General features: G+C 48.9%; 1 protein-coding gene across 1 annotated transcript; it reads left to right on the top strand.

Moving 5' to 3' along the window:
• Positions 1-4,392: 4,392 nt before the first annotated feature.
• Positions 4,393-26,895, top strand: LOC126986871 (early growth response protein 1-B-like). Its single transcript, XM_050843337.1, has 2 exons — positions 4,393-5,193; positions 22,415-26,895. The coding sequence occupies exons 1-2, from the start codon at positions 4,959-4,961 to the stop codon at positions 24,112-24,114; spliced, it is 1,935 nt and encodes a 644-aa protein (XP_050699294.1). The 5' UTR covers positions 4,393-4,958; the 3' UTR covers positions 24,115-26,895.
• Positions 26,896-26,942: the final 47 nt, after the last annotated feature.

The following is a 26,942-nucleotide window of genomic DNA, read 5'->3' as shown; positions in this document are numbered from 1 at the left end:
GAGTAAATAGGAGGATGAAGGAAGGGAAGGGGAAGGGAAGTAGAGGGGAGAGGGAACGAGAGATGAAAAGCAGATGAGAAGAAGAGAGGGAAGGAGAGGAGACAATTTGGAAAAGAAGACAACGAAAAATGGAGTAAATAGGAGGATGAAGGAAGGGTAGAGGAAGGGAAGTAGAGGGGAGAGGGAACGAGAGATGTAAAGCAGACAAGAAGACGGAAGAGAAGGGGAAGGGAGAGGGGAAGATGGGAAGGGGAGGAGAGCAGGAAGGAGGAAGAGGGAAGAAAGGCCTTGCTCTGAACATTTAAATCACAGGAGGAGACACAAAGATGCACCTGACAAGAAGACTCATTAAGGTCACGTTTTGGGGTGGGCGACTGTGTGTGTGTAGGGGGAGGGAAGGGGGGGGGAGAGGGGAGGGTGTAGATGTATGGTTGGTGGTGTGTAGGTATGTAGGGGGACTTTGCTGCTGTTGTTGTTGTTGTTGTTGTTGTTGTTGTTGTTGTTTGGTGCTGATTGTATACTAATGTCATTCTTGGTCATATTTTTAGTCATACTGATTTTAGGATTGTTATCATCTTTACTACTACTACTACTACTACTACTACTACTACTACTACTGCAATTTATCTACCATTATTATCACCATTATTATTCTCTCTCTCTCTCTCTCTCTCTCTCTCTCTCTCTCTCTCTCTCTCTCTCTCTCTCTCTCTCTCTCTCTCTCTCTCTCTCTCTCTCTCTCTCTCTCTCTCTCTCTCTCTCTCTCTCTCTCTCTCTTATTTATGTCCCTACCTTCATTAAGTCGACATTCCGCCCTGCAAACATTAACTCTTCGACTTCCTATATTACTTCCTCGTACACACACACACACACACACACACACACACACACACACACACACACACACGCACACACACACACAAGCACACCAACTTCATAAACGTATATATATTTTTAGTTCCTTCCTTTTTTCCATGTTTTTTTCATATATATATTTTTTTTCAGATCAGTTGTTGAGTAGGTTTCAATGGACGTAGTGGGGTCTATTTTTAAAAGGCCGCGTTGAGTATTTTTAAAAGGACGCGTTTGATATTTTTAAAAGTTTGGTTCGGATAATTTGGTTTGAATCGTCTATTTAAAAAGTGGAAGATATAAGATTGATGATAAAAAAAGTTATTAATGGGAACCTAAGAATAACGTGGCTGAGAGAGAGAGAGATTTGTGACACATTTTCTTTCCATCTCCTCCTCCTCCACCTCCTTCTCCTCCTCCTCCTCCTCCTCCTCCTCCTCCTCCTGCTCCCCAGACCCACACTACGTTACGGTTGACAGGAGGAAGAGGGAGGGAGGGAGGGGAGGAGAAAGGGGGGGGGGGTGTACATGGATGGGATGATAGGTTGATGAGCGGCGCAGCATCTCACCTGTTGTCTCACCTGGGTACTGACATGATGCTTGTACAGGTAGCTCAGGTAACTCTCTCTCTCTCTCTCTCTCTCTCTCTCTCTCTCTCTCTCTCTCTCTCTCTCTCTCTCTCTCTCTCTCTCTCTCTCTCTCTCTCTCTCTCTCTCTCTTGCCTTGTTATTCTATTTTCTTTTCTTCCTTCTTTTTCTATATTATTTTTCTTTAATTCTTAATTTCCTAACATTATTCTTTTTTTTTCATTTCTTACTCGATTTTGTTCATTTTGGTTACTTTTTTTTTCTCTTCGTTAATTTCAGTTTATTTTTCTTTCTTTAAGTTTATTGTTTTTGAGTGTCTATTAATTTTCTCTTTATTTCTTATTCTTTCTGTTTTGCATATTTTTCTCTCTCCTTTTACACGTCCTCACTATCCTCCTCCTCCTCTTCGTCTATTCCCTTCTTTCTCCCTTGTTTATTTTCCTTCCTTTTTGCAGTCGTTTATTTTGTTTTGTCTTTCCCTTCCTTCTTCCTCCTTCTCTTAATTCCCTTCATTTCGTTTCTTCCCTCTTCTTTATTTACCTTCACTTCTCCTCCTCCTTTTCCCTTCCTGCTCTCTTTTATCGCACCTTCCTTGTTCCTCCTCTTCTTTATTCCCTTCGTTTATTCCCCTTTCCTCTCCTCCTTTGTTTTTCTCTCTCTCCTTATCTCCTCTTCTTCCCTCTCTGCATTATTTTTATCATATTCCTCTTATTCCTTCTCTTTCTATTTTTTTCTCTTCTTATCCCCTCTCCTTCCCTCCTTCCTACATCATTTTATCACGTTTCTCTTATTCCTTCTCTTTCTGTTTTTTTTCCATTCATATTCTTTCTTTTATTTTCCCGTATTTGCTTTTTTTTTTGCTTTTTTCTGTCTACTTTCTTCCTTTTTTTCTTGCCTTTTCTTAACTACTTATTCCTTCTCTTCCTCTTCCTTTTTTTCTCTCGTTTAGTTTCTCTTCTCTCCCCATCTCTGTTCTCTCTTCTCTCCGTCCCTCCTCTCTTCTTGTTTTTCTTTTACCCCTAATTCTGGTTAATTTTTGCATTCTCTCCCTTATCCTTATCCTTATTTTCTCTCTCTCTCTCTCTCTCTCTCTCTCTCTCTCTCTCTCTCTCTCTCTCTCTCTCTCTCTCTCTCTCTCTCTCTCTCTCTCTCTCTCTCATCATTTTATTTGTTTTACACCTTATTTTCTGTCGTAAGATCTTGTTTGTTTGTTTCTTTTTTGTTTGTTTGTTGGATTTTCTTTTCATGTCTTCCCTCATTCATCGGTTGCCGGATTGTTTTTCTCCTTCCGTGTTTCTTTCCTTTCTTATTCCGCCATTCATTCACTCATTTCTTGGGATACTCTTAAATGTTTATCTCTGTGATCGGCCGTGCGTCGGGGCTAGTGCCGGGAGACATTTCGCGGGGAAGGGAGAGGAAGGGAAGGGAGGAAAGAAGAATGAAGGAAGACAGGAAAAAATAGGGTAGGAAGGAAGGAAGTGAAGAAAGGAAGGAGGAAAAGAGAGGAAATAAGGAATGAAGGAAGAAAGGAAGGAAAGAAAGATGGATGGAACGAAAGAAATAAGAAAGGAAGGAAAGAAGGAAGGAAAAAGGAAGAAAGGGGGAGAGGAGCGGCCTTGTATTCCTATTGCTTGGGTCGTTGCCTTGGGTCTTGGGCTGGGTCATCGTTACTCTGTCAGTGTTGTTGTTTGTGTTCCCAGTGTTGTAATTATGTTGTTCCTCTCCTGATATTATTGATGTTCCTGTTACCGTTATGCTGTTAGGGTATTAAGAACATCATTACTCTGTCAGTGTTGTTGTTTGTGTTCCCAGTGTTGTAATTATGTTGTTCCTCTCCTGATATAATTGATGTTCATGTTACCGTTATGCTGTTAGGGTATTAAGAACATCATTTATATTAGTTATTTGTAGATCATTATTATGGCGCCTCTATAAACACTTATCTGCACCATAATCAAGAAAACCTACCGAAGCCGTGGGCGAAACGTTAAAAAAAATTATGAATTGTCAGCAATATACTTATCATGTGTGTGTGTGTGTGTGTGTGTGTGTGTGTGTGTGTGTGTGTGTGTGTGTGTGTGTGTGATACTGTTGCTTGAGGATTTTTTTCCTGGCGTCTTAAATGTCGGCTCGGTGACTCCCGTGGTATTATTACGCCATTGTGAGGAAGGAGGCGCCGCGGGCAAGGTGAACAGAAATATGCTTGACATTTTGCTTCGTCCCGTTCCCTTAAAGGCGTCATTACGCTGCACATTACCGGTGCTTTACGTTGCTCTGATTATTGTTGTCCAAAACTTGTTGCCGCCACCCACCCCTTCCCTCCCTTGCCGGGACTGTATCGGCGGGGCACACGCGACAACTGACCGCTGTGAGAATAACATGTATGACAGTGCCTATGATGGCAACAAAACTGTTACATCACTGGGTAGCTTGCAGTAGGGGATTATCTCTCTCTCTCTCTCTCTCTCTCTCTCTCTCTCTCTCTCTCTCTCTCTCTCTCTCTCTCTACCTGGCCGCCCCGTCGTGCGGCGCGGCGTCCCTCCTGCAGGCGGAGCAATGTTCTCGCTGTCAACGTTGCCGCACGCGGCTCGTGAGCACAAGACCTCTCGTGGGAACCAATGGCGGGGGAGGAACGTTTGCGGTGGGCGGAGGAAGAGTGGCGGGGTGGAAAGCGGGCACCCACGTGGCTCGTAAACACGCCCACCTGTGGGTCACGTGACTTGGTCAGGTATAAGGTGAGGGAGCAGTAGCCGCCGCGCCAGTGTTCCTCAGGGTCAGCCCACCGCCCACCGGGGACCATGTCGCCACGCCTGGCCAGGGCCGGCCCGTCTCCAGGCACCGTCTACTGCCGCTGCAGGTGAGCCCCGGCCCCCCCCCACCGTGCTGAGCTGCGGCGCTAAGCTCCTCTCCTCTCAAAGTAACGCGTCCGTGACGTCACACCCTCGGCCACGCTCGGTTCTGACTCGGTTACCAAATATGGTGTGGAGGCGGCGCCGCGGTGTGACGTAGCGTGCACACGGGCGGCTGTGGAGCTCGGCCTGCACGTGCGGCCCTAATGTGTTGCCGCCGCCGTGCCGGTCTGTGCTGCTGCTCAAGCTCCCGCCCGTTGTGTGCTGCCGTGCAAAATAAAGCCCTCGCGGTGCAGGGACGGGGCTGCGCACCGCCGCTTTGAATAACTTGCGACTTATCGACTTCTCTACCACTGAGTACGGAGAAGAGAGAGCATGACGTACACGGTGACGTCACGAGCTGCGCGCTGATTGGCTGGGGCTGATGCTCGAGTCCCATTCATAAAACTGGTGGGCCACACGCGCGGTGTGTTCAGTGAGTATCGTGGCAGTGTCGGGGAAGGAGGTGCTAGCCGCTCGCCGCCTTGGCTCCACTGGAAGACTTGTGGTCGCTGGGGGCCCGGCGTTGCCTCTCGCGCTTACCTTCCTACACCATATCAGGTTCGGGGGAGCCGCACCCCCAGCCTGAAGACTCTAGAGAATCCAGTGAAGAAGACCTTAACTTTTCCACCATGATTATGGACGGTATTGACCCGATGTCGGCTGCTGCCATAGCAGAACACTCTGCCATGTCGTTCAGTTTGGTGAGCTTTGACACGTTCGACAAGGGCGGGGATTGCCTGCAGTCTGCGTCCGTGTTTGATCGGCCGTCGGAGGACCTCAACACGCCCGTCACCACCTCGGAGATGCCCACCTTCTTCCACACGGTGGAGCCCCTCGAGGAGCCCGAGCCGCCGCCCATCACAGGTAAGATGCTGCCGCCCGCCACGCCCACCACGCCCGCTTTCACCCTGTTGTTGTGGTGCCCCTCGTGCCCCCTCCCAGTGCCTAGTGCCCGCTGCCCCCGCGGCCCGAACACACGTGCCCTCCCCTCCCATGACCCGTGAGTGATGGTGTGCTGTGATGGTGCCGGTGACACACACACACACACACACACACACAGACTCAGGGACACCAGAAACACGTACCCACCCTCCTTGACAGTGACACACACACACACACACACACACACACACACACACACACACACACATCCCTCACACACACATACACACACACGCACACACTTTGCAAGTCTATGGGAAATCAGTGAAAACATCCAACCACGCTGGCACACACACACACACACACACACACACACACACACACACACACACACACACACACACACACACACTCCCGCCCCTTATCGCCTTATCGCAGGTTCCGGTCTCAGCGTATCAGTGGAAGGAAGTTGTCGTGTGTTATCAGGCGGTCACGTCTTTTTTGGGACGCAGACGGAAGGAACGAGTTGAGCAATGTGTGTGTGTGTGTGTGTGTGTGTGTGTGTGTAAGATAGTCAAGCATATACTCCCTCAGCCACCTGTGATTGTGTGTACCTAGAGGTGAGAGAGAGAGAGAGAGAGAGAGAGAGAGAGAGAGAGAGAGAGAGAGAGAGAGAGAGTAAACAGCATACCTTTACCCAGCAAGACTGAGGATTAAACAGTGTATGTCAGTCACTATTTCCGGCCTATACTCTCTCTCTCTCTCTCTCTCTCTCTCTCTCTCTCTCTCTCTCTCTCTCTCTCTCTCTCTCTCTCTCTCTCTCTCTCACTTGGCAGCCACTCTCCTCTGCCTGCCAGCGCCCCCCGCCCCCCTCTTGCCGGGCTAAATCGGAACATGTAGAAAGCATTGAAATAGCAACTTTAGATCATTGGAGTTTGCGAGCGAAGTCTTGGCAGGGTAGGCGTTGAAGGCTTGCCAGATCTTTTACTTGCTTCCTGGATTCTCTCTCTCTCTCTCTCTCTCTCTCTCTCTCTCTCTCTCTCTCTCTCTCTCTCTCTCTCTCTCTCTCTCTCTCTCTCTCTCATTTGTTTGTTTCTTGGTGTGTGTGTGTGTGTGTGTTCCCTTCCACATATCCCCTTCAACAGACCCTGACCTAGAGAGACTTCAAGGGGGAAGGAAGGGAGAGAGGGAGAAGAGGGAGGCGAGGGTGAATATCTAGGAAAGGAAGGAAGTGAAGGTTGTTGCAGTGTCTCTCTCTCTCTCTCTCTCTCTCTCTCTCTCTCTCTCTCTCTCTCTCTCTCTCTCTCTCTCTCTCTCTCTCTCTCTCTCTCTCTCTCTCTCTCTCTCTCTCTCCTGCGTCTGGCACTACTAGACACACACACACACACACACACACACACACGGTATACACAGCTGAGACACATCACCAGAACATATATTACTCTCTCTCTCTCTCTCTCTCTCTCTCTCTCTCTCTCTCTCTCTCTCTCTCTCTCTCTCTGGCGTATGTTTTGTCAAGCCTCCTCCCTTTCTTTGTTGCCTAGATGTTTTTCCTTCCTTCCCTCCGTCCCTCCGTCCCTCCTTCCCGATGCAGTGCCACTCTCCTTCTGCCATTGACCCTCCTCCTCCTCTTCCTCCTCCTCCTCCTTTAGAATGATAATGAGAGGGCATGGGCATCAGAGAGAGAGAGAGAGAGGGAGTGTGACAGAGAGATAGGGAGGTGTGGTTGAGGGTGGAGGGGGAGAGAAAGGTGTGTAATCAGGACTAATTAAAACCTGCACGAAACACCTGAAGAAGAGTAAAACAATAAGAGAGAAATAAAAAAGATGGAGCAGAGATTTGGGGGTTGCCGGCTCAGCTTCTTTCTCCCTTCTAGACAACCATGACGTAATGTGATGTAGCTCAATGATGTCATCCTCTCTCCTCCTCCTCCTCCTCCTCCGTCTCCGGCTAAGCAATCTCCTCCCCTAGCGAACACTGGCAACTATCCCTTCTCTCCCTCGTGTATAGTTGCCATAACAACATTCTTTGATTCTTCTTCCTTTCCCATTTGTGTCTGGAGGAATGTTTGGTTTTGTTTCTTTGGTCTATTATTTGATCTTGTTGTTGTTATTGTTTTATGAGTTGTGCGGTAATTGCTACTCTGCGGTACGGGGTTAATTAGCGGTCATTATTTCTTTTGTGTTATCCTGAAGCAAATGGACCGGAAAATTTTTGACCTGATCCGTTCGTGATGTCATATGTAGGTGTGGACGTGATGGTATGTGTGTATGTGTACGTGAGGGTGTGTGTGTGTGTGTGTGTGTGTGAGTGTACGTGACTGTGTGTGTGTGTGTGTGTGTGTGTGTGTGTGTGTGTGTGTGTGTGTGTTCTGCAGTATTATCATCATTGGCAGGTTTAGTAACAAGGTGGCTGAACGAGGTGCCATCATGAGAGAGAGAGAGAGAGAGAGAGAGAGAGAGCCCAAACAGAACCAAAGCAAAAAAAAAAACAAACACAGACTCAACCCCCCTCAGGCAACACTTTATTAGAGAGAGAGAGAGAGAGAGAGAGAGAGAGAGAGAGAGAGAGAGAGAGAGAGAGACAACAAAAAAAACAAAAAAAAAAAAACAAAAAAACACAAACTCAAACCCCCCTCAACCAAAACTATATTAGAGAGAGAGAGAGAGAGAGACCCCAAACAAAACCAAATCAAAACAAAAAACAAACACTCAAACCCCCTTCAGGCAACACTTTATTAGGCGGTGAACAGCCCTCACTTTAATAATACAAAAAAGTAACACCCAAAAAACAGCACCCAAACTTGTAAGGGTCAACCGGAGAGGCAAGCGAGTTCCCCAGACCTGTTCCTCTGCCCACACGTCCAACCCCTACCCCTCACCCCACCCCCCCTTCGCCCCTCTTCAGGTAAACGTCACAGCTCATCAGTATTCCTCACGCCTTTGCCAGGTAGTGTAAGGCGCCCAAAAGTGACGTACACCTCCATTTTGGGCGATGACGTAGCATGACATAGGGTGACGTCGTGAGAGGAGGTTGCCCGCTACTCGCCTCTGGTTCTCCTCTCGTTTTCTTCATGTTCCCGGGGGGCCTGATCTGTTTTGAGGGTTTTTATCAATCCTACATCTCACTTACCGGGTTTTTGTTGCTTAGTGGGTTCAAGAAGGTAGTGGTTAGGTTTAGGGAGGGCCAGAAGGGTGAGATTAGGGCTGTGCTTGTGTGTACGTGCGTGTGTGAGTGATTGTGTGCGTGGAAGCCTGTGGCAGCTCTAGTGTTTGGCTGGTGAGGCTGCTCTGGCAAGTGTCCAACCCGCCTCGGAGACAGAAGTGACGTCATGTGGTACTTCGCTCCCTCCGCCTCCTCTTCTCGTGTTTACATTGCCGCCCCCCCACCCGACGGAGGCGCTGCTGGGGGTATCGGCGGGCGGGGGGGAGAGTTTCGTCCTTGCCCTTGCTGCTGGGGGCGGGTGGGGGCGGTGAGGGGTTGTGGGGGGCGGGGAGGAGGGGTTTAGCTGTCACGTGTGGGGTTCCTCGTGCCCTACCGGCGTGAGGGAATGTTTGGGTGGTTCCTTACGTGTTGCTCACCCCCCCCCCCTTACCTTAGTTACCCCCTTTACCCTCTCACCCTCACCCCCTTACTCTACCTCCTCCCTGCCTCTCTACTCCCGATGCTCTTATTCCTTAACCTTAAATTGAGCTTGTACTCCTCCGTATCCTTCCTCTTACGTCCTTTTTGTTTTAATTCTACGTCCTTTGCTTCTGTTTTCTTTTATCTTTACTTGGTCTTGATTTTCTTGCTCTTCGTCCCTCCCCCTCCTCCTCCTCCTCCTCTTCCTCCTCCGCCTTTTCCTCCTTTCGTATCCTTCCTCTTACGTGTTTTTTTTCCCTCCACGTCCTTTGCTTCTCTGTTTTCTTTTATCTATACTTGCTCTTGATTTTCTCTTTCTTTTCTTCGTCCCTTCCCCTCCTCCTCCTCCTCCTCTCCTCTTCACTTCAAAGGGAGTTTAGTTCGTTCATTTGTTTCTAATTTAATCTGCCACCTTTTCTCTTTTCTCGTCCTCATCGCCCTCCTCCCTCTCCCTCCTACCCCCCCTCCTGGTGCCAGGCTAACGAAGCACACCTGTGGCTCGCCAGGTAAAGGTTACAGGTATAATGAGGGTTAGAAACACACACACACACACACACACACACACACACACACACACACACACACACACACACACACATCAGTACAGTTGCACCTCTCTCTCTCTCTCTCTCTCTCTCTCTCTCTCTCTCTCTCTCTCTCTCTCTCTCTCTCTCTCTCTCTCTCTCTCACACACACACACACACACACACACACACACACACACACACACACACATCAGTACGGTTGCACCTCTCTCTCTCTCTCTCTCTCTCTCTCTCTCTCTCTCTCTCTCTCTCTCTCTCTCTCTCTCTCTCTCTCTCTCTCTCTCTCTCTCACACACACACACACACACACACACACACACGCACACATGCCAGCGGACGTCATACTTCTCACATACCAAGTGTACAAATTACTTTAATTGCTACGTACCGACACACACACACACACACACACACACCAGTACATTTGCACGCAACACACACACACACACACACACACACACACACACACACACACACACACACACACATCTACACATAAACCAATTTCCTTACATCAATTAATAGATCTATTCCTACCTGGCCTCCACTTATGGTAATTGGAGAGTATTTGAATGAAAAATTATCCAGGGGGCCGCACGTCACCTGAGCTACTGAGAGGGGAGGGAGCGAGGGAAGGGGGCAGGTATTAAGAGTTTATTTTGGGGGGCTATCACGCAAGTCGCTCTATCTATGACGTATATGCGACGTCTCGCCCCCCTCCCCCTCCTTCCCCCTCTTCTTTCCCCTCTCCTCTCCTTCCTTCCTCCCCCTACACAGCCATTACATATTGACGTGTCTCACAGTCATTATTATCGTTGCTTAGAAATTAATCTTGAAGTTGACGTGTGTGTGTGTGTGTGTGTGTGTGTGCGTGCTTGGACATCCGGCAACTTGTCACGATTTTCATGTTTTTTTTTTGTGGTTTGGGAAGTTGAGGAATGAAGAGGAGGAAAAGGAGGAGGAGGAGGAATGAAAGAGGAGGAGGAGAAGAAGGAGGAAAAGAGAAAGAAAAATTAAGGAAAGGTCACTGTGAACACCTTTCGACACCAACGTCACCACAACCACCACCACCAACAACAGCAAATACCAAAAAAAAAAAAAAAAAAAAACCGCATTCACTTACAAAACAAACAAACAAAAAAAGAAAGCAACAGATAACCGAAATACACACACACACACACACACACACACACACACACACACACACACACACACACACACACACACACACACAGGTAAGCTTCGGTGCTCGTGTCCGCTGTCCGCAGGTGTGCCCCCGATGCCTGCCTCTAATTAACCTGCCTAACGTGGCCACCTCCGCATGAATGGCGTACGGGGGGGGGAGGGGGGGAGGGGCATGGGGTAGGGAAGGAATGGAAGGAATAGTAGTAGTAGTAGTAGTAGTAGTAGTAGTAGTAGTAGTAGTAGTAGTAGTAGTCCTAACGTAAGAATATGAATGAAGAGTAAATGAAGGAGGAAGAGGAGGAGGAGGAAGGTAAAGAAGGAAGATTAGGAGTTTTAGTTGACAGAAATGAAAGGGGGAGTAGATTACGAAGCAGAGAAAGGAGGAAGAGGAGAAGAAGAGGAAGCAATGATTTTAATATGAATGAAAAAAAAAGCAGAAAAGTAAATGGAGAGAAAAAAAGAAAAAGGAGAAAGGAGAAAGAGGAGGAGAACTTAATGATTTTAATATGAATGAAGGGAAGAAAAAAACATGTTGTTAAGGAGGAGGAGGAGGAGGAGGAGGAGGTTGTTGTTGTTGAAGAAGCGGCGGTAAAGCAAAAGAAAGGTCAAAGAAGAAGTAATAGGAGGAGGAGGAGGAGGAGGAGGAGGAGGAGTATTTATGCCAGGCGGGAAGGAGATGAAAAAGTAGAGAAAGGAGCAGTGAAGGACGGATCAATTTCATTTGTTTTCTTTTACGCATATTTCTCCATTTCCCGTCATTTCCTTTTTCCTCCTTGCTCTTCCTCCCTCCTCCTCCTCCTCCTTCCTTCCCTCAACTCCCCCGTTTCCTCCGTCTCCATCTTCCTTTCCTCCTTTCCTTCCTGTTAATTTTCTCTCACTTTGTCTCGAGTATTGCATGAGAGAGAGAGAGAGAGAGAGAGAGAGAGTGAGAAGCGGAGAGATTCAGAACTTAACAAGGTATAGTTTAAGATGAGGGAGGGAGGGAGGGAGGAGGAGGGGGAGAGGGAGAAGGGGAAGCCAGACTGTAAGGCGGTTGAATGAAGGGGTGAGGGGAAGAGGAAGGGGAGGAGGAGGGGAGGAAGTGACACTGCTAAAGAGAGGCACGTGGGGAGGATAAGAGGAGGAGGAGGAGGAGGAGGAGGAGGAGGAGGTTGCTATGGGAGATGGTGACACTCTTTTGGGAGATGAATGGCAGTGAGTGAATGTATGGCACTGTGGGGAAGGGAAGGGAAGGGGAGGAAGGGGGATAAAGGGAAGGGGGAGAGTGTGAGGTTTTCAGAGAGAGAGAGAGAGAGAGAGGGGGGGGTAGCTCTCTCTGTGCCCCTCGTATAGTTATTATGTCGCTTCCTGCCTCCCCACCCTGGCGAGGCACCACCTGCGAGGCACGAGGCTGGCTGGCACACTCTCTCTCTCTCTCTCTCTCTCTCTCTCTCTCTCTCTCTCTCTCTCTCTCTCTCTCTCTCTCTCTCTCTTACCTGCATTTACCTGATCGCATCCTCTTTAACTGATCCTTTTTTGTTAACTCTTTTATTATAGTCACGAATCTTTATCTGTCTTTATCTATTGCTATCTTCATCTGTTGTTCTCTGTCTATCTTTATCTATCATTTTCTATTGTGATCTTTATTTCTATCTGTCTGTCTCCATCAATTTGCTATCTCTTTATCATTACCAATCTCTCTATTGCTTTGTTTATCTTTTGTTGCCTTTGTTTTTTTTGTCTCTATCTTTATTTATTTATCTATTGCTATCTTGATCCCTCGCTATCAGTCTATCTTTATCAAACTGTCTTTATGTACTGGGCGTGACCTTTGGTGTGCCTACGACCTATTGTGTGTGATGAGTGTGTGTGTGTGTGTGAGAGAGAGAGAGAGAGAGAGAGAGAGAGAGAGAGAGAGAGAGAGAGAGAGAGACAGAGAGATTGAACGATTGAATGTCTGTTGCAGCCATCCCTGACCTGACCTAACATGACCTACAAAATGTTTACCTATGACCTACGCGGCGGCGGTGGGGGGGAGGAGGGGGCCAGAGAGAGAGAGAGAGAGAGAGAGAGAGAGAGAGAGAGAGAGAGAGAACACGCTCGATGTAACTTAATTAAAATGAAAAAAGTGAATAAGCCTTGTGAATATTAGAAAATAACACACACACACACACACACACACACACACACACACACACACACACACACACACACACACACACACACACACACACACACACACATGCAAAGGCACCGGCTGTCACGACTACATGATGTGTGTGCGTGACAACATAATACGTACATACAGAAGTGCACATGCGGAGAAAACAGACACAAAATGTTCTCAATGGATGGAAGGATGAACGGGAGGGAGGAAGGGAGGGAGGGGAGGAGGGAGGGAGGAAGGGAGGAAGTATCGACCAGCCTCACCAGCCTCTTAGCGCCTGCGTCAACTCTCTCCCTCCTTCCCTCCCTCCTTCCCTCCTTCCCTCCCTGGTCAACTCCATTCATGCCTGCCTCAGCCTGCAACTTTAGTCTCTCTCTCTCTCTCTCTCTCTCTCTCTCTCTCTCTCTCTTAATTACATAAAATTCCCAAATAAAGAGAATGGCCTCTTACACATTAATGCTGACGGACCTGCTGGCACAAGTACGGTATACATATACACACACACACACACACACACACACACACACACATACATAAACCTACATTCATACATACATGTTTACACACTAACATTTGTATACACGGTCATTAGCTGATGCTAATGTATGTAAGTTTTTATGTATTTATACGTGTGTATGTATGTATAAATGTATGTATGTATGTATTTATTTATGTATGTATTTATGTATGAATGTATGTATGTATGTATAAATGTGTGGATCCACATACACCACATAGCCACATACCTAGTACATTTGTTCAGACATACATACATTTCAATACTAGCACATGCATACATACATACATATATTCCTATTTGTATACATAGTCATATCTAAATACATACATACACACATATTTGAGTACATGCGTACATTCATGCTTGTAAGCATACATGCAAACAGACAAGCATATATATATATATATATATATATATATATATATATATATATATATATATATATATATATATATATATATATATATATATATATATATATATATATATATATATATATATATACACGTGCGCAAGTACTTATACATATACGTACATTTATAACAATTGCTTCTCATAAACATAAATTTACATATGAATTAGTATTCATTTTCTCTCTCTCTCTCTCTCTCTCTCTCTCTCTCTCTCTCTCTCTCTCTCTCTCTCTCTCTCTCTCTCAGACAATTGCTAGTAGTGGTTCTAAAATACCCCAGGACTGCCCAGGGGGAGCTAGTGACGTCACGACCCTTGCCTCCCCTCACCCCCCCGTCCCGGTGCAAGTGCCGCCCCTCCTGGTGCCAGAGAGGGAGTGCAGCCCCCGCCCCCTCTAGCGTCAGGGTGCCAGAGTTTTAAATCATTGACGCTATATTGGGCTTTGGATGACGTCATGTGGTATTAGAGAGAGAGAGAGAGAGAGAGAGAGAGAGAGAGAGAGAGAGATTATAAATGGTCAGGGTGTTTTAAAATGGACGCGACGTAAATAGAGGAATAGACTAAAAATAGACAGGTAATAAGAGTAATGGACCTGCTCACGTTGCTTTATTACCGACAGTGTGCGTGCGTGTGTGTGTGTGTGTGTGTGTGTGTGTGTGTGTGTGTGTGTTGTCGATAATACATGCATACTTAATCTACGTGACGCATGACACTAGACACACACACACACACACACACACACACACACACACCTGAACGTTCGTCTTGGTAATTGCTTTATTTATATGTTCCTGTTCTTGTTGCTGTGTAGGTGTTGTTATTATCGTTATTACTGTCAGCCCTGTTATTATCATTGTTATTATCGCCCTCATCATCATTGTTATTTCTCTTATTTCAATTTTCGTTCGCTAGAAAAAAAATACATTCAAGGGATTACACAAAGAGTCGCCTGGTTAAAAATACAACTCCTGTGTATTAATGTTTAAGATTCACACACATTTTTATTTATCATCTCATTATTTTTAGCTCATGTTTATTTTCAATTTCCTTTGATCTCTGTATTGACAAGCGCTATCCTATTTATAACTGCATTGTAGCGTCGCTCCTTCATCACAAGGCTTTCTCTCTTTTCTTCTTTTTTTTCTTGCATTTCTATCATCTTGCAGTCAACGTCAGAGGGCGGCCTGCAGTAACTTTGCGATAAGAGCGATAAAAACCACGATAACAGCTGCGTTGATTCCTTTGGTGTATCTAGCAGCGTTCCTCTTGGTCCTGGTACTGATGGAATGCCTTTGACCCTTTTCTTATGTGCCTGTTGTTTTGACTCCTCACACTGCAATTGTTTTTCCGAAGCTGATATCCCGAAGTGTTCTCGCCGGGGGGTTTGTTGTGTTGTCTCAGGCTACACCGCTTTTGTTTTCTCTTTCTTAACCTTTAGTTTTTACATAGTGTCATATATATTTTGCTCTCTTCACTTAGCTTCAATTTCTACATAGGTTCAGATTCCCTTTTTTCTCTCTCTACTTAGCTTCAGTTTTTACATAGGTTCAGATTCCCTTTTTCTGTCTCTTTCGTAACCTTTAGTTTTTACATAGTTTCACATATCTTTTGCTTTCTTTACTTAGCTTCAGTTTCTACATAGGTTCAGATTCATTTTGCTCTTTTTATTTAGGTTCAATTTTTACTTGGTGTCATATCCTTTTATTTGGTTATCCTCTTTATCTAGCTTGTTTTTCCATCGTGTCATATCCCTTTTTATCTCTATTCAGTTAGGTCCAGTTGTTGCAAAGTGTCAGAACCCTTTTGCTCTTTATTTTGCTGCAGTTTTTACACAGTGTCGGATCCCCTTTCCTTCTTGCAGACTCTAGTTCAAACACAGACTAATAAATTGCAACCTCTAGTCTCCTCACCCTAACAACAGTGTCACTCTAAACTTGAAGACGTCATATTATTAACTCATTCCACAGAAGCACACTCGTTCGTCCCTTCTGTTTTTAGCGCCGCGCTCTTGTTATCCCGTCGACTTGGTTCCCTGAGAGTACACAGAGAGACCTTCTTTTACGCTGTGCTGCCTTAGACTCCTTCAGTACATACGCAGACGTCACTGAGGGGGGAGAGGGTGGAGGGGAAGGGTTGTTGGATCAATCCTTGGCCATCATTACCAGTGTGTGTGTGTGTGTGTGTGTGTGTGTGTGTTCTCCCTCTCGTTCCTGTCCTCATCCTTCAGGCCCTCCCCGCGTGTGTATGTGTATGTGTGTGTCCTCCCTTCCCTTCCCGCCCCCATCCCTCACCCCCTTCCCCCGTTTTTTGCCTTGGTAGTGATGAGATAGTCAGCTGTGGAGTGACGTCACCAACTCTGCTCCGCTAGTCACCAGAGACACTCGAGACACCATCACCAGTACCGCCTCCCTGTCCCTACCCACGACCTTGGCTTCACCTCCTTCACCCCGCACCTTGCACCCTCACCTCACCCCTGCACCCCTTCACCAACACCTTCACAAGAGGATCTGAGGCTTTAGAATAACCTTAAAGTCGGTTCCGGTGTGCGTGAAGGCGTGTTTTGGTGTTTGGACGAGTGTTTGTGGGGCTCCCGGAGTGTTTGTTTTCGTCTGGCGTCCCGCTGGGCTAGGGTCCCGCGCGCCATCTTCCGTGACGGGGCTCGACATCCGGGTCACACGCCAGCCAGCCAGCCAGCCAGAGGGTCCCGCTTACGGTGCCACGGATTTCAAATGTCACATGCAAATTAGGATTATCTGTGCTCCTCCTCTTGTTCCTCCTCCTCCTCCTCCTCCCCTTCTCCTCTTCCTCTTCCTTCTGCTCGTCTTCCTGTTGTTTATCTTCCTCATGCTCCTGCCCCTCCTCCTCCTCCTCCTCCTCCTCCTCTTCCTTATTCAGCTGTTGCTTCTGTTATTCTCGTTCCTTCACTCATTTTCTTGTCCTCCTTATCTGTTTCTCTGTTTATTTATATATCATCTTTCTAGCTTTCTCTCTCTCTCTCTCTCTCTCTCTCTCTCTCTCTCTCTCTCTCTCTCCAACGTTGTAGTGCGAGAATGGAATAAGCTTCCACCATCAGTGGTCCAGTGTAACGCGATTGACTCCTTCAAAAATAAGCTCGACCGTCACTTCCTTCAACTTAATATCAACTAGAGTAGAAATGCATCGTTTTGGAGCCTTCTGATTAATGTAAAATCACTTAGGTTTAAGGACAGACCACCTAGTCTGGACCATGGGGTCTGTGTGGTCTGATTTTCTATGTAAATCTATGTAAATCTCTCTCTCTCTCTCTCTCTCTCTCTCTCTCTCTCTCTCTCTCTCTCTCTCTCTCTCTCTCTCTCTCTCTCTCTCTCTCTCTCTCTCTCTCTCTCACACGCACACACACACACACACACACAAAGAGACCAGAAGAAAAAAGTCACGTGGGATGATCATTGACAGTCCTCCTCCTCCTCCTTCTCCTCCTCCTCCTCCCTGTAGTATATATTAATAACCATCTTCCTGGTACAGTTTCCATCCGAGCACTGTCAAGATGAGGAGTTATTGTTGTTGTTGTTGTTGTTGTTGTTGTCGGCGATCGTGGTGGTGGTGAAAGTTACAAGGAAAAGTGGGATGTTATTTTTTTGTTGTTGTTGTTCTCTTCACAAATAAAGTTAGACCAGATATTGAGTACACACACACACTCACACACACACACACACACACACACACACACACACACACACACACACACACACACACACACACACACACACACACACACACACACACACACACACACACACACACACACACACACACACACACACTTCTGCTGCATGAAAGTTTGTAAAAAGAAAAAGAAAATAAGTGTAAAGTTTGCGGTGAGAAAAAAATGTAAAAATAATCTCTTGTGGAAATTAGAATTAACGTAACTTTTGGACATAACACGGTACTCGTTTTTTTTAATTGTCAAAGTCTGGGAAAGATGAAAGGCAGAGAGAGAGAGAGAGAGAGAGAGAGAGAGAGAGAGAGAGAGAGAAGATATGTGTTTATAACAAAAATATGTTCTCTCCTCCTCTTCCTCCTTCTCCTCCTTCCTTCCACATTCACTACCTCCCACCGCACTACCGCAGCCACCCCCATCTCCTCCTCCTTCTCCTCCTCCTCCTCCTCCTCCTCTTCCTCTTGCACCCTTGAAAGCTATTTTTGGACCTAAAGTTGCAATGATTCCAGGGAAAGATCAGAAGCGTTCCTCTCTTGGGGGAGGAAGAGGAGGAGGAGGAGGAGGAGGAGGAGGAGGATGAGGAGGAGAAAGAAGAGGAGGAGGAGGCATAATGAAGGGGAGAAATAGGAAAACTGAGAATGGTAGGATGTAACATTGAAATAAAAAGTGAAGAAAATGTAAATAAAGAGAAGAGAAAGAGGAATAAAGATGGAAGAAGAATGCCGTATACGATAATGAAGACAGATGATGGAGATAAAGAAAACGATAATATGGGAAGATTTATTGCGGTTTAAAACATGAGAAAGTGAATGAGGAGAAGGAGGAGGAGGAGGAGGAGAAAATATATAAAGAATGTGACTTATGACTCCTAAGAAAGAAAAGTAGAGAAAATATTTTACTAGGAACCAAAAAAAAAAAAAAAAGGAATGACAAAAAGGGTAAGAAAATAGAAGTGAAAAAAAAAAGAATAGAGAAGCCAAGAAAATTAACCATATCGTCAACCACACACACACACACACACACACACACACACACACACACACACACACACACACACATCATTCGTACATTCACATTTTTTTTTCAGCCACTCAACTAGTCGGTAACTCTCATGCCCTTCCTCACTCACTCACTCACTCACTCACTCCGCCAGCCCATCAGCAAAACATATGGCCATTCATTCAGTCAGCCACTCCGCCAAATAGTTCACTCTCCTCGTCATTCATTCTTGCTTTCATTCACTCATTCACTCATTCATTCATTCTCTCTCTTTTCTTCTTTCATTCATTCTCATTCATTCATTCATTCGTTCAGTGATTCCTTCCTTCCTTCTTTTCTTTCACTCAGTTATTCATTCATTCAGACTCATTCATTCATCCAAACTCTCATTCATTCCTTCATTCATTCATTCAAACTCTCATTCATTCATCCATTCAAACTCTCATTCATGCATTCATCCAAACTCTCATTCATTCATTCAAGCTCTCATTCATTCCTTCATTCATTCAAGCTCTCATTCATTCCTTCATTCATTCAAACTCTCATTCCTTCCTTCATTCATTCAAACTCTCATTCATTCATTCATTCATTCATTCAAACTCTCATTCATTCCTTCATTCATTCAAACTCTCATTCCTTCCTTCATTCATTCAAGCTCTCATTCATTCCTTCATTCCTTCAAACTCTCATTCATTCATTCTGCCACTCATATTCCATCCCATCCATTAGTAAACTTCTTCCTCCGGTTACCATCCACCCGTTCATTCAGCTCATCACTCCACACGCAAACCACCCACCCCTAAAAATCCACCCATCCACCCACGCATCCACCCAACCCAGCATCCATGAACTACCAACCCACTAACCCACTCAACCACCCAGCCATCCACTTCACCCACCCACCCAAGCATCCACACACTAGTAACATCCACTCACCCAACATCCACTCCCCCGCCCCGCCACCCACTCCCCCGCCGCCTTTGAGCCCCCTTCACAGCGTTACTACCTAATGACATGCGACCACGTGCCTCCGCGGTCAGGCTGAGACAATGAACATGATGGGCTGAATGGCCTCAAGTGTGGAGGAGACGGCGGAGGCACGGAGGGAGGGAGGGAGGAAAGGAGGGAGGGAATAAAGGAGGCGTCTTACGGAAATGCGAAAATTAAGATACGAGAGGAAGAAAGGGAGAGAAAAAGTATAATCCAGTCCTTGTTTTTATCTGTACTACTTGTCCTTGTCCTTCCCTTCTTCCTCCTCCTCCTCCTTCTTCTTCTTCTTCTTCTTCTTCTTTTCCTCCTCCTCCTCCCCCCTCGAGGCTAGCAACACACGAGGCTCCCTGTTATTATTATCATCATTATTTAAACAAGTGAAACGCTCGGGTGCGCCACGACGGGTACAGATATAAAGGAAAGATAAACAAATGAAGGTGATGAAATAAGTAAGATTGGAATGATTGCCGGAACGAGAAAGACGGCGACGAAAAAGAATAACGCTGGTGAGAATAATGAAAACAAACAGTGGTGATGATAATGACGATGATGATGGTGATGATAACAAGGATAATAACAACAAAGCGACAATTCCACTCGTCAAGTTCGACATTCCTAGACAAGCGCTTAAATGAGGCGTGGCGCTGAGCCGGGAGAGAGAGAGAGAGAGAGAGAGAGAGACTTCAGGCGACAACCACTTTCAGGGACACATGCAAATCGTGGTGTCTGGGCGTGTGTGTGTGTGTGTGTGTGTGTGTGTGCTTTAGGTGAAGTGGCAGCCCCCATGTGCTTGATTCTTTACACCTCAGACAACCACCACCACCACCACCACCTCCACCACCACCATACACAACAATCAACATAACACATGGACAAGTACCCCTCCCCCCCTCCCTCCCCCTCTCCCTCCCCCCTCCCTCTCCGCCCTCAACTCCCCACTCCCCTACATCATCCCTTATCTTTCCCCTGTCCACCTCTCACCACCTCCCTTCCCTCTCCCCATCTCCCCACCCCTGCCTGCCCCTGCCATCTTTCACTCTGTCACTCTCACTCCACGCACTAAAACCTAATCTTACGCCATGTTTTCCGTTGGTGAGACAGACAGACAGAGAGACCTGGACATAAAAACAGCAGGAGGGGAACACGAAGAAGATTCCTCCACGTTGTCGCGTCATAAAAGGGAAATAAAAGTAGAAGGGAAACACGGAAGGAATCTCTCACGTCTGCGTTTTGTAAAGTGAAAAGAGGAGAGAAAAAAAAAGAGGGAGGGGTAAAAGAGAAAAGAAGAAAGGGAGAGGGAGAGAAAAGTAGAGGAAAGGGAACAAAAGAGGAAAGAGGAGTAAACAGAGGAAAGGGAAAAAAGGAGGAAGGAAAGGAGAATAAAACAGGTGCTTGGGGCACTCGAGAGACTGCATGGCTTGTCGTGTGTCGGACTTAATCACACACACACACACACACACACACACACACACACACACACACACACACACACACACACACACACACACACACACACACACACACACACACACACACACACACATACTTACCTTTCACCTGAGTGGGTCATACCTGCGCCGGAAAAGCCAATGACACAATCTTTCCTTCCCAGCTCCTGACCTCATCCCCGACCTCCCCCTAAACGTCTGGAGGCACAACCGTCACCCCATTACTTGCACCTCTTCACCCCCGGTCACCCAAACCCCCGGCGTGACTCTCCTTCCTCCCATGTGGCACCCTTTACCTCCCCTGATCATTTCTTTCACCCCCTTTTTCATTCCTCTTTTCTCCCCATTTTATTATTTTTAGGGCACTCTTTCCTCTCCCCTCTAATCATTCTTCATATCTTTTTTTATTCCTCTTTTTTTCTTCTTTTTCCACTTCTCTTCTATCCACCACTTCTACTTCACTTCACTCTTCTTCCATTCACCGCCTTCGCAAGTACACCAGGTCACCTAAGATCTCCTCTATCTCTTCTTTACTCCTCTTCTCCCATTCACCATCCCCACCTAGAAGAACCCAGTCCCCCACTGTCTCCTCTAGCATCCCCTCCCCTCTCCCTCCTCCCCCGAGCACCCCGCCACACCCGGTGCCACGCCAGACACAACTAGAGGAGGAGTTTGACGCGGACTGTAAAACTTGATGATGTCGAAAAATGAGAAGGATAAGCATGACCGTCGCGCGATGCTTTGTGCTCCCTTGCGCTCACTCCCGCACGCCCCGGCACACGGCAGACTCGCCCTTGTGCCCTGCGTGTCAAGGGTGTCTGTCCCCCGCTGCGTCCTGGGCACAGCGGGGTGGAAAGCGTCTGAAGGCTGGCGAGGAAGGTGCTGGGGAGAGCGGCGGAGAGGGCGAGGCAGCGGCGTGGAAGAGGTGCCAGGGTGGGGGAGGAAGGGCAGGGTGCAGACATACCATGAGGGTGGCTGGGTGCTTACTGTGAGGGTGAGGGCAAGAGGGGAGATGGGGAAAGGGGGAGAGGGGGGAGGTTGGTATAGAGGTAGGGTAAAGGAGGGGGAAGGGGCGTCGGTTGAGGCAAGGGAGCTTGCCAACACGTGGACTGGTTAATCCAATTGAAAGCGGTAATAAAATATGGTTTGGAGCAACAGGATAATCACACGTTTCCACCACACACCACGATCAGGCTGGCGGCGCAGCGCCACCTGATCAACGCGGGGCGGCCGTCGGGCAGGCCATTGTAAACAGAGCCGCGCCGTGTTGGCTTGTGGTGATTAGATGACAGGCAAGCACCGCGGCCCCGGGCGTCGGCCAGGGCACGGCGTCGGGGCGGAGGTCATGGCGGCGAGGAGGAAAGAAAGAGAAAATGTCTGAATGCAGTCATGCACGACAACGGTGCCTGTCATTCATGGCTGCCATGCTGGCCTCTCATGCCCTCCTCCCCCTCCCTCCCCGCCCTGCCCTGTCCCCCGCTCGGTTGTTTTGGGGAGGGTATCAAAAAGCCACGTGCGCCACAAGGTGCACCAGCTGTGGGGTGCCCCCCCCCCCGCAGCGTGTTGCTATGATTACATGTGTGCCGCCTTGTGAAGTGTCGCCTCGTGTCTCATGTTGTGTTTCTTGTGTTGCAGCGTCGGTGGGGAGCGTGGAGGAGCAGCCCAGCCCGGCGAGTGTGGCGGACCCGTCCTCCCCCGCCGCCCTCCCGCAGCAGGTCACCCACCACCACCTCCACCCCACCCCGGCCTCCACCCCGGTGCAGCACGAGGCCGTCAAACAAGAGATTCAGGAGGTCGCCGCCAGCCCCAGAATACCTTCTCCCGTGGGACTGGGTAGCCCCTGCCAGTCCCCGGGGGAGAGTGTAGGCGGCGACGCAACCATGTTCCCCCACCAGGCTGCCGCGCCCGCTCCGCCCGCTTCGGCGACGAGCAGCGGCGCGCAGGCGGGCGAGGGCCAGAAGCTGCAGTACCGCGGCTCCTTCACCACGGGGCCGCCCTCGACGGGCCTCGGAGGGCCGCAGGTTACTACGCCCTCGCCCACCACCCTCAACGCCTGGCTGTTCCCCAACCCCCCGCACGAGAAGACCGTCTTCACGCCCTTCCTTGGCTTCCTGCCGCAGCCGGTGAGCAGCAGCCAGCAGGTGCTGCCTGACCCCCCCGTCACCCTGGCGCCCTCCTTCTCCGGCTATGACGACCGGCTGCCGGCCATCAACATCTCCACCGCGGACCTGCTGCCGCCCTTCGATGCACAGCCGGCGGCGGCGCTGAAGCAGCCGCTTACGTACCCTCCGTGTTCCTCGACGGCCGTCGTCACCTCGACGTCGGTGGTTGCCGGACAGCTGCAGCAGCCCCCTCAGCTGTCCCTCCCGGGTGCGCCGCAGCAGCCCCCTCCGCCACAGCCGCCTCAGCCACAGCAGCAGCAGCAGGCGCAACAGCAGGCACAACAAGTACAGCAACAAGCACAACAACAAGCACAACAACAACAGCAGCAACAACAGCAGCAACAGCAACAACAGCTGGCCGGAGTGGGCCAGGCGGGGGCGTCTCAGGTGGACTTCGGGCGGGGCGGCATGGTGGGCAGCACCAAGTTCCAGTACCCGACACAGTTCACGCAAGTGTTCAGCGTCGGGGGCGTGGCGGAGCCTGTCGCGGGGCCCTCGGGCGTTGTGGTGCCCAAGCAGGAACCGGTGTACTCCGACGCCGCCAACCTGGCCGAGTACAACCAGTCTACCAGCAAGGGCCACGAAATCCTGACGCAGGTGTACCAGTCCACGCAGGTGCCTCTCAAGCTGATCCCCGTCAAGCCGCGCAAGTACCCCAATCGGCCCAGCAAGACGCCGGTGCACGAGCGGCCCTACGCCTGCCCCGTCGAGAACTGCGACCGTCGGTTCTCTCGTTCCGACGAGCTGACTCGACATATCCGTATCCACACTGGTCAGAAGCCCTTCCAGTGTCGGATATGTATGCGGTCTTTCTCGCGCTCCGACCACCTCACCACACACATTCGCACACACACGGGCGAGAAGCCCTTCTGCTGCGACATCTGCTCCCGGAAGTTCGCACGCTCCGACGAGAAGAAGCGGCACGCCAAGGTGCACCTCAAGCAGAAACTAAAAAAAGTGAGTGGCAGTTCGCCCGGAGCAGCGCCGCCACCGCCGAGCAGCAGCAGCACCGCCCAGCCTCCGCAGCACCCACCCCAGCACCTGCAGCAGCAGCAGCAGCAGCCCCAGCCGCAGGCGCAGCAGTCAACACAGCAGCAGCAGCAGCAACAACAACAGCAGCAGCAGCAGCAGCAGCAGCAGCACGTGGTGGGCGCGGTGGTGACGACGGTGTGAACAGCTCGCCACACATTCTCACCTCATAAGACATTTTTTACAAGCTTTAACTAAGCTTTATGGGCGGGTCGTGGCGGCGGGCATGGCGGGCGTGGTTGGCCTCCCCCCGCGCCCCCTGTAACTCCTTCATTAACCAGTAACCCGTCGGCCGCCCGTGAGCCCCGCCCCACCCATCCACTATATTTGTATATTGAAGTGTGGGTGAGCGTGGGTATGGACTCCCCGCCCCCCCTGACCCAGCGGCCCAACCTTGACCCCGGTGCCCCGTGACCCCCTGTGCCACTCTTGCCGTGCCATATCCTCACCTGTGTCAAGTGTCAGTGCCATCCCCCCCTCCCCCCCGGAGCAGCGGGGCCCGTGCAGCACGGGTCTCCTCGCCCACGCCCCGACCAGGCGAAGGCGTCCTGGGCCCGGCAGCAGAAGAGACAACACTGAGTCGTCGCCTCCGCCGCCAGGGATCGGTGGCATCGCCGGCGGGAACGCCTGGGACTGGTCACGGCCTTTGACGTCCCTGATCTGGCTGTGAGGTCATTGGTCAAGCTGCATGTGACGTCACTGACCCGGCTGTGCTCCTCACTCGTTATTTTCTAATATTCGGATGCCGTGTGGTGTTAGGATGTGATTTGTGTTCCTCGTCTTTACTGTGTCTTTAGCTGTCAACTTTAATTTATATTTTTCTACGTGAGAGTAAACGTGCGAAAGCTAGAGAATTACTGTTCTACTGAGTCCCTGAGCTGGCTATTGCCTTCTCTGTCTCTCTGTCTGTCTGTCTCTCTCTCTATCTATCTATCTATCTATCTCTCCCCCCGGGGTCCTCTTCTCTCACTTGTCCTCTTTCCCCCTCTCGGTCGCGGGTGGCCCCCTGGCTGTTACTGCCTCCCCATGGTGGACGCCTCCCCCGGGGTTGTAGCCCGGCGGGTGGGGGGTCCCCGGGGATGGAAGCCCCACAGGGCAATGGTTGGTGCCTTTGGAGGGACGCTCCTCAGGGTGACACTCCCCCAGGTGGTATCCGCCCCGGCAGTGCCCCGTGACAGGCGTGACCGCCGGAGCACTGGCCGCCAGGACCTCACCGCCACGGCGATCGCTGCCGTGGCGGCGGCGGCCTCGTGGCGGCGGTGCTCTGGCCAGCGTCTCCTTCACGGCCCTGCGAGTGGAGCCCCTGAGAGGAAGGCCCCAGGGAGAGGTCCCAGGGCGGCCCCCAGAGGGAGGTCCTCACGCCCGTCGTGTCGACGGTCCAGGGTGGCGCAAAGATGGTGACGAGCCTGCCTGCAGCATCCCGCTCCTGCCCCTCCCGGCCCCGCCCCGCCCCGCCCCACCCCGCCCCGCCCCGCCCCCTCAGGCCGCTATATTCCCAATACTCGCCAAAGATCTCATTTAAGCATTTCCTCGTAACCAAGTCCCTGATGGCAGCCTCCCCGGGCCGGGGGGTGCCGGGGACCCGCCGCGGGGCTCGTTGCCAATCTTTGGACTTAACGGTACAAAATCGCCTTATGACTCTATATGCCTGTGAGTTCTTGATTCTGTGTACAAATTTCCGTGGGTGTGACGCGAGGCTGTCGGAGAGAGTAACTCCTTGTCCAGGGAAGCCGTGTGGACCCCGTGTTGTGGCATCTGGCAATCGGTCATCTTTGTTGTTGTTGTTGTTGTTGTTCTTGTTGTTGTTGTCTTTCTGCAGGGAACGTTTTTCCAGTGTGTATATTCAACTTTTAAGCGTTTAAATGCCTATTAATCAGATTTTTTAATTGTGAACCTCGAGGTCTGTGTATCCTCTCCGTTCCTCGATATCAAGCACAAATAAAATACATATAGAAATATAAATAAAAAAATATATATATCTAATCATTTAAGTATATATAGAAAAAAATATAAATCATTGCCACATCTCACGCATTAATTTTTGTCATTGGTCGCAGCTGAACATCACCATCATCACCATCATCATCATCACCACCACCACCACCACTATCACCATCACCATCACCATCACCTTCACCATCACCATCCCATCACCATCACCACCACCACACACTAAGCCTGCAATATAGTGTTTCATTGGACAATCTATGTTTCAATGTTCACCTGTGTATAGGAAGAAAGAAAGGTCTATAAATATACTACAAACTACAAACAAAACAAAAAAATCACCAAAAAAACATAACCAGTGTCATTGTCATTTTCGTCAGTGATATGTGAGAGAAAGTGAGAATCCGCCTCAACAGTGACGAGACGGTGAACGTGATAAAGAGAGAGAGATACAACCATAGACTCCAGAACCGTTGCCAGCGTGTGTTTTCGTGCCCTTTTATTCTGTACCCTGAGCGAGTGACGTGAATGTGATCCTTCCCTCTAGTGGCCGAACCCTCTTCACGCAGCCGGACGGGGGATCCAACACGACGTAAAGGGAATCCGATCCTCTGTGCAGATCCTAATTAAAGAGAATCCAATCCTTTATACCACCCTAAAAAACAGATTCAGATCGTATTATTCAGACTTGTATTTGTTGTTTTTGGACCTTAATTCTCGAGTGACTCCAAACTTTTTTATGAATGGTCTTCGATCCCTTTCCCCTCCCCCCCTCCGGCTTGCCCAAGAGGGTCCGCGCCGCCCTTATATATATTACATACGTATAAACAAAAAAGGTTGTCAGAACTTAAAAAAAGAAGCATCGTGAAATATTGTTAATTGAGAGAATGTTATTTATTTACCAAAAAATTTTAAATGTTATAAAGTGTGTATAATATCCGTGTAAAATACTAATATAATTTTATGCTGAAATATGAACTCTTTGTTTGTCCTTCCCTGAGAGAGAGAGAGAGAGAAGAGAAGCG

This window comes from Eriocheir sinensis, chromosome 63, assembly GCF_024679095.1.
Source record: "Eriocheir sinensis breed Jianghai 21 chromosome 63, ASM2467909v1, whole genome shotgun sequence".
NCBI classification, from domain to species: Eukaryota; Metazoa; Arthropoda; class Malacostraca; order Decapoda; family Varunidae; genus Eriocheir; species Eriocheir sinensis.
This window is presented reverse-complemented; position numbering and strand designations above follow the sequence as displayed.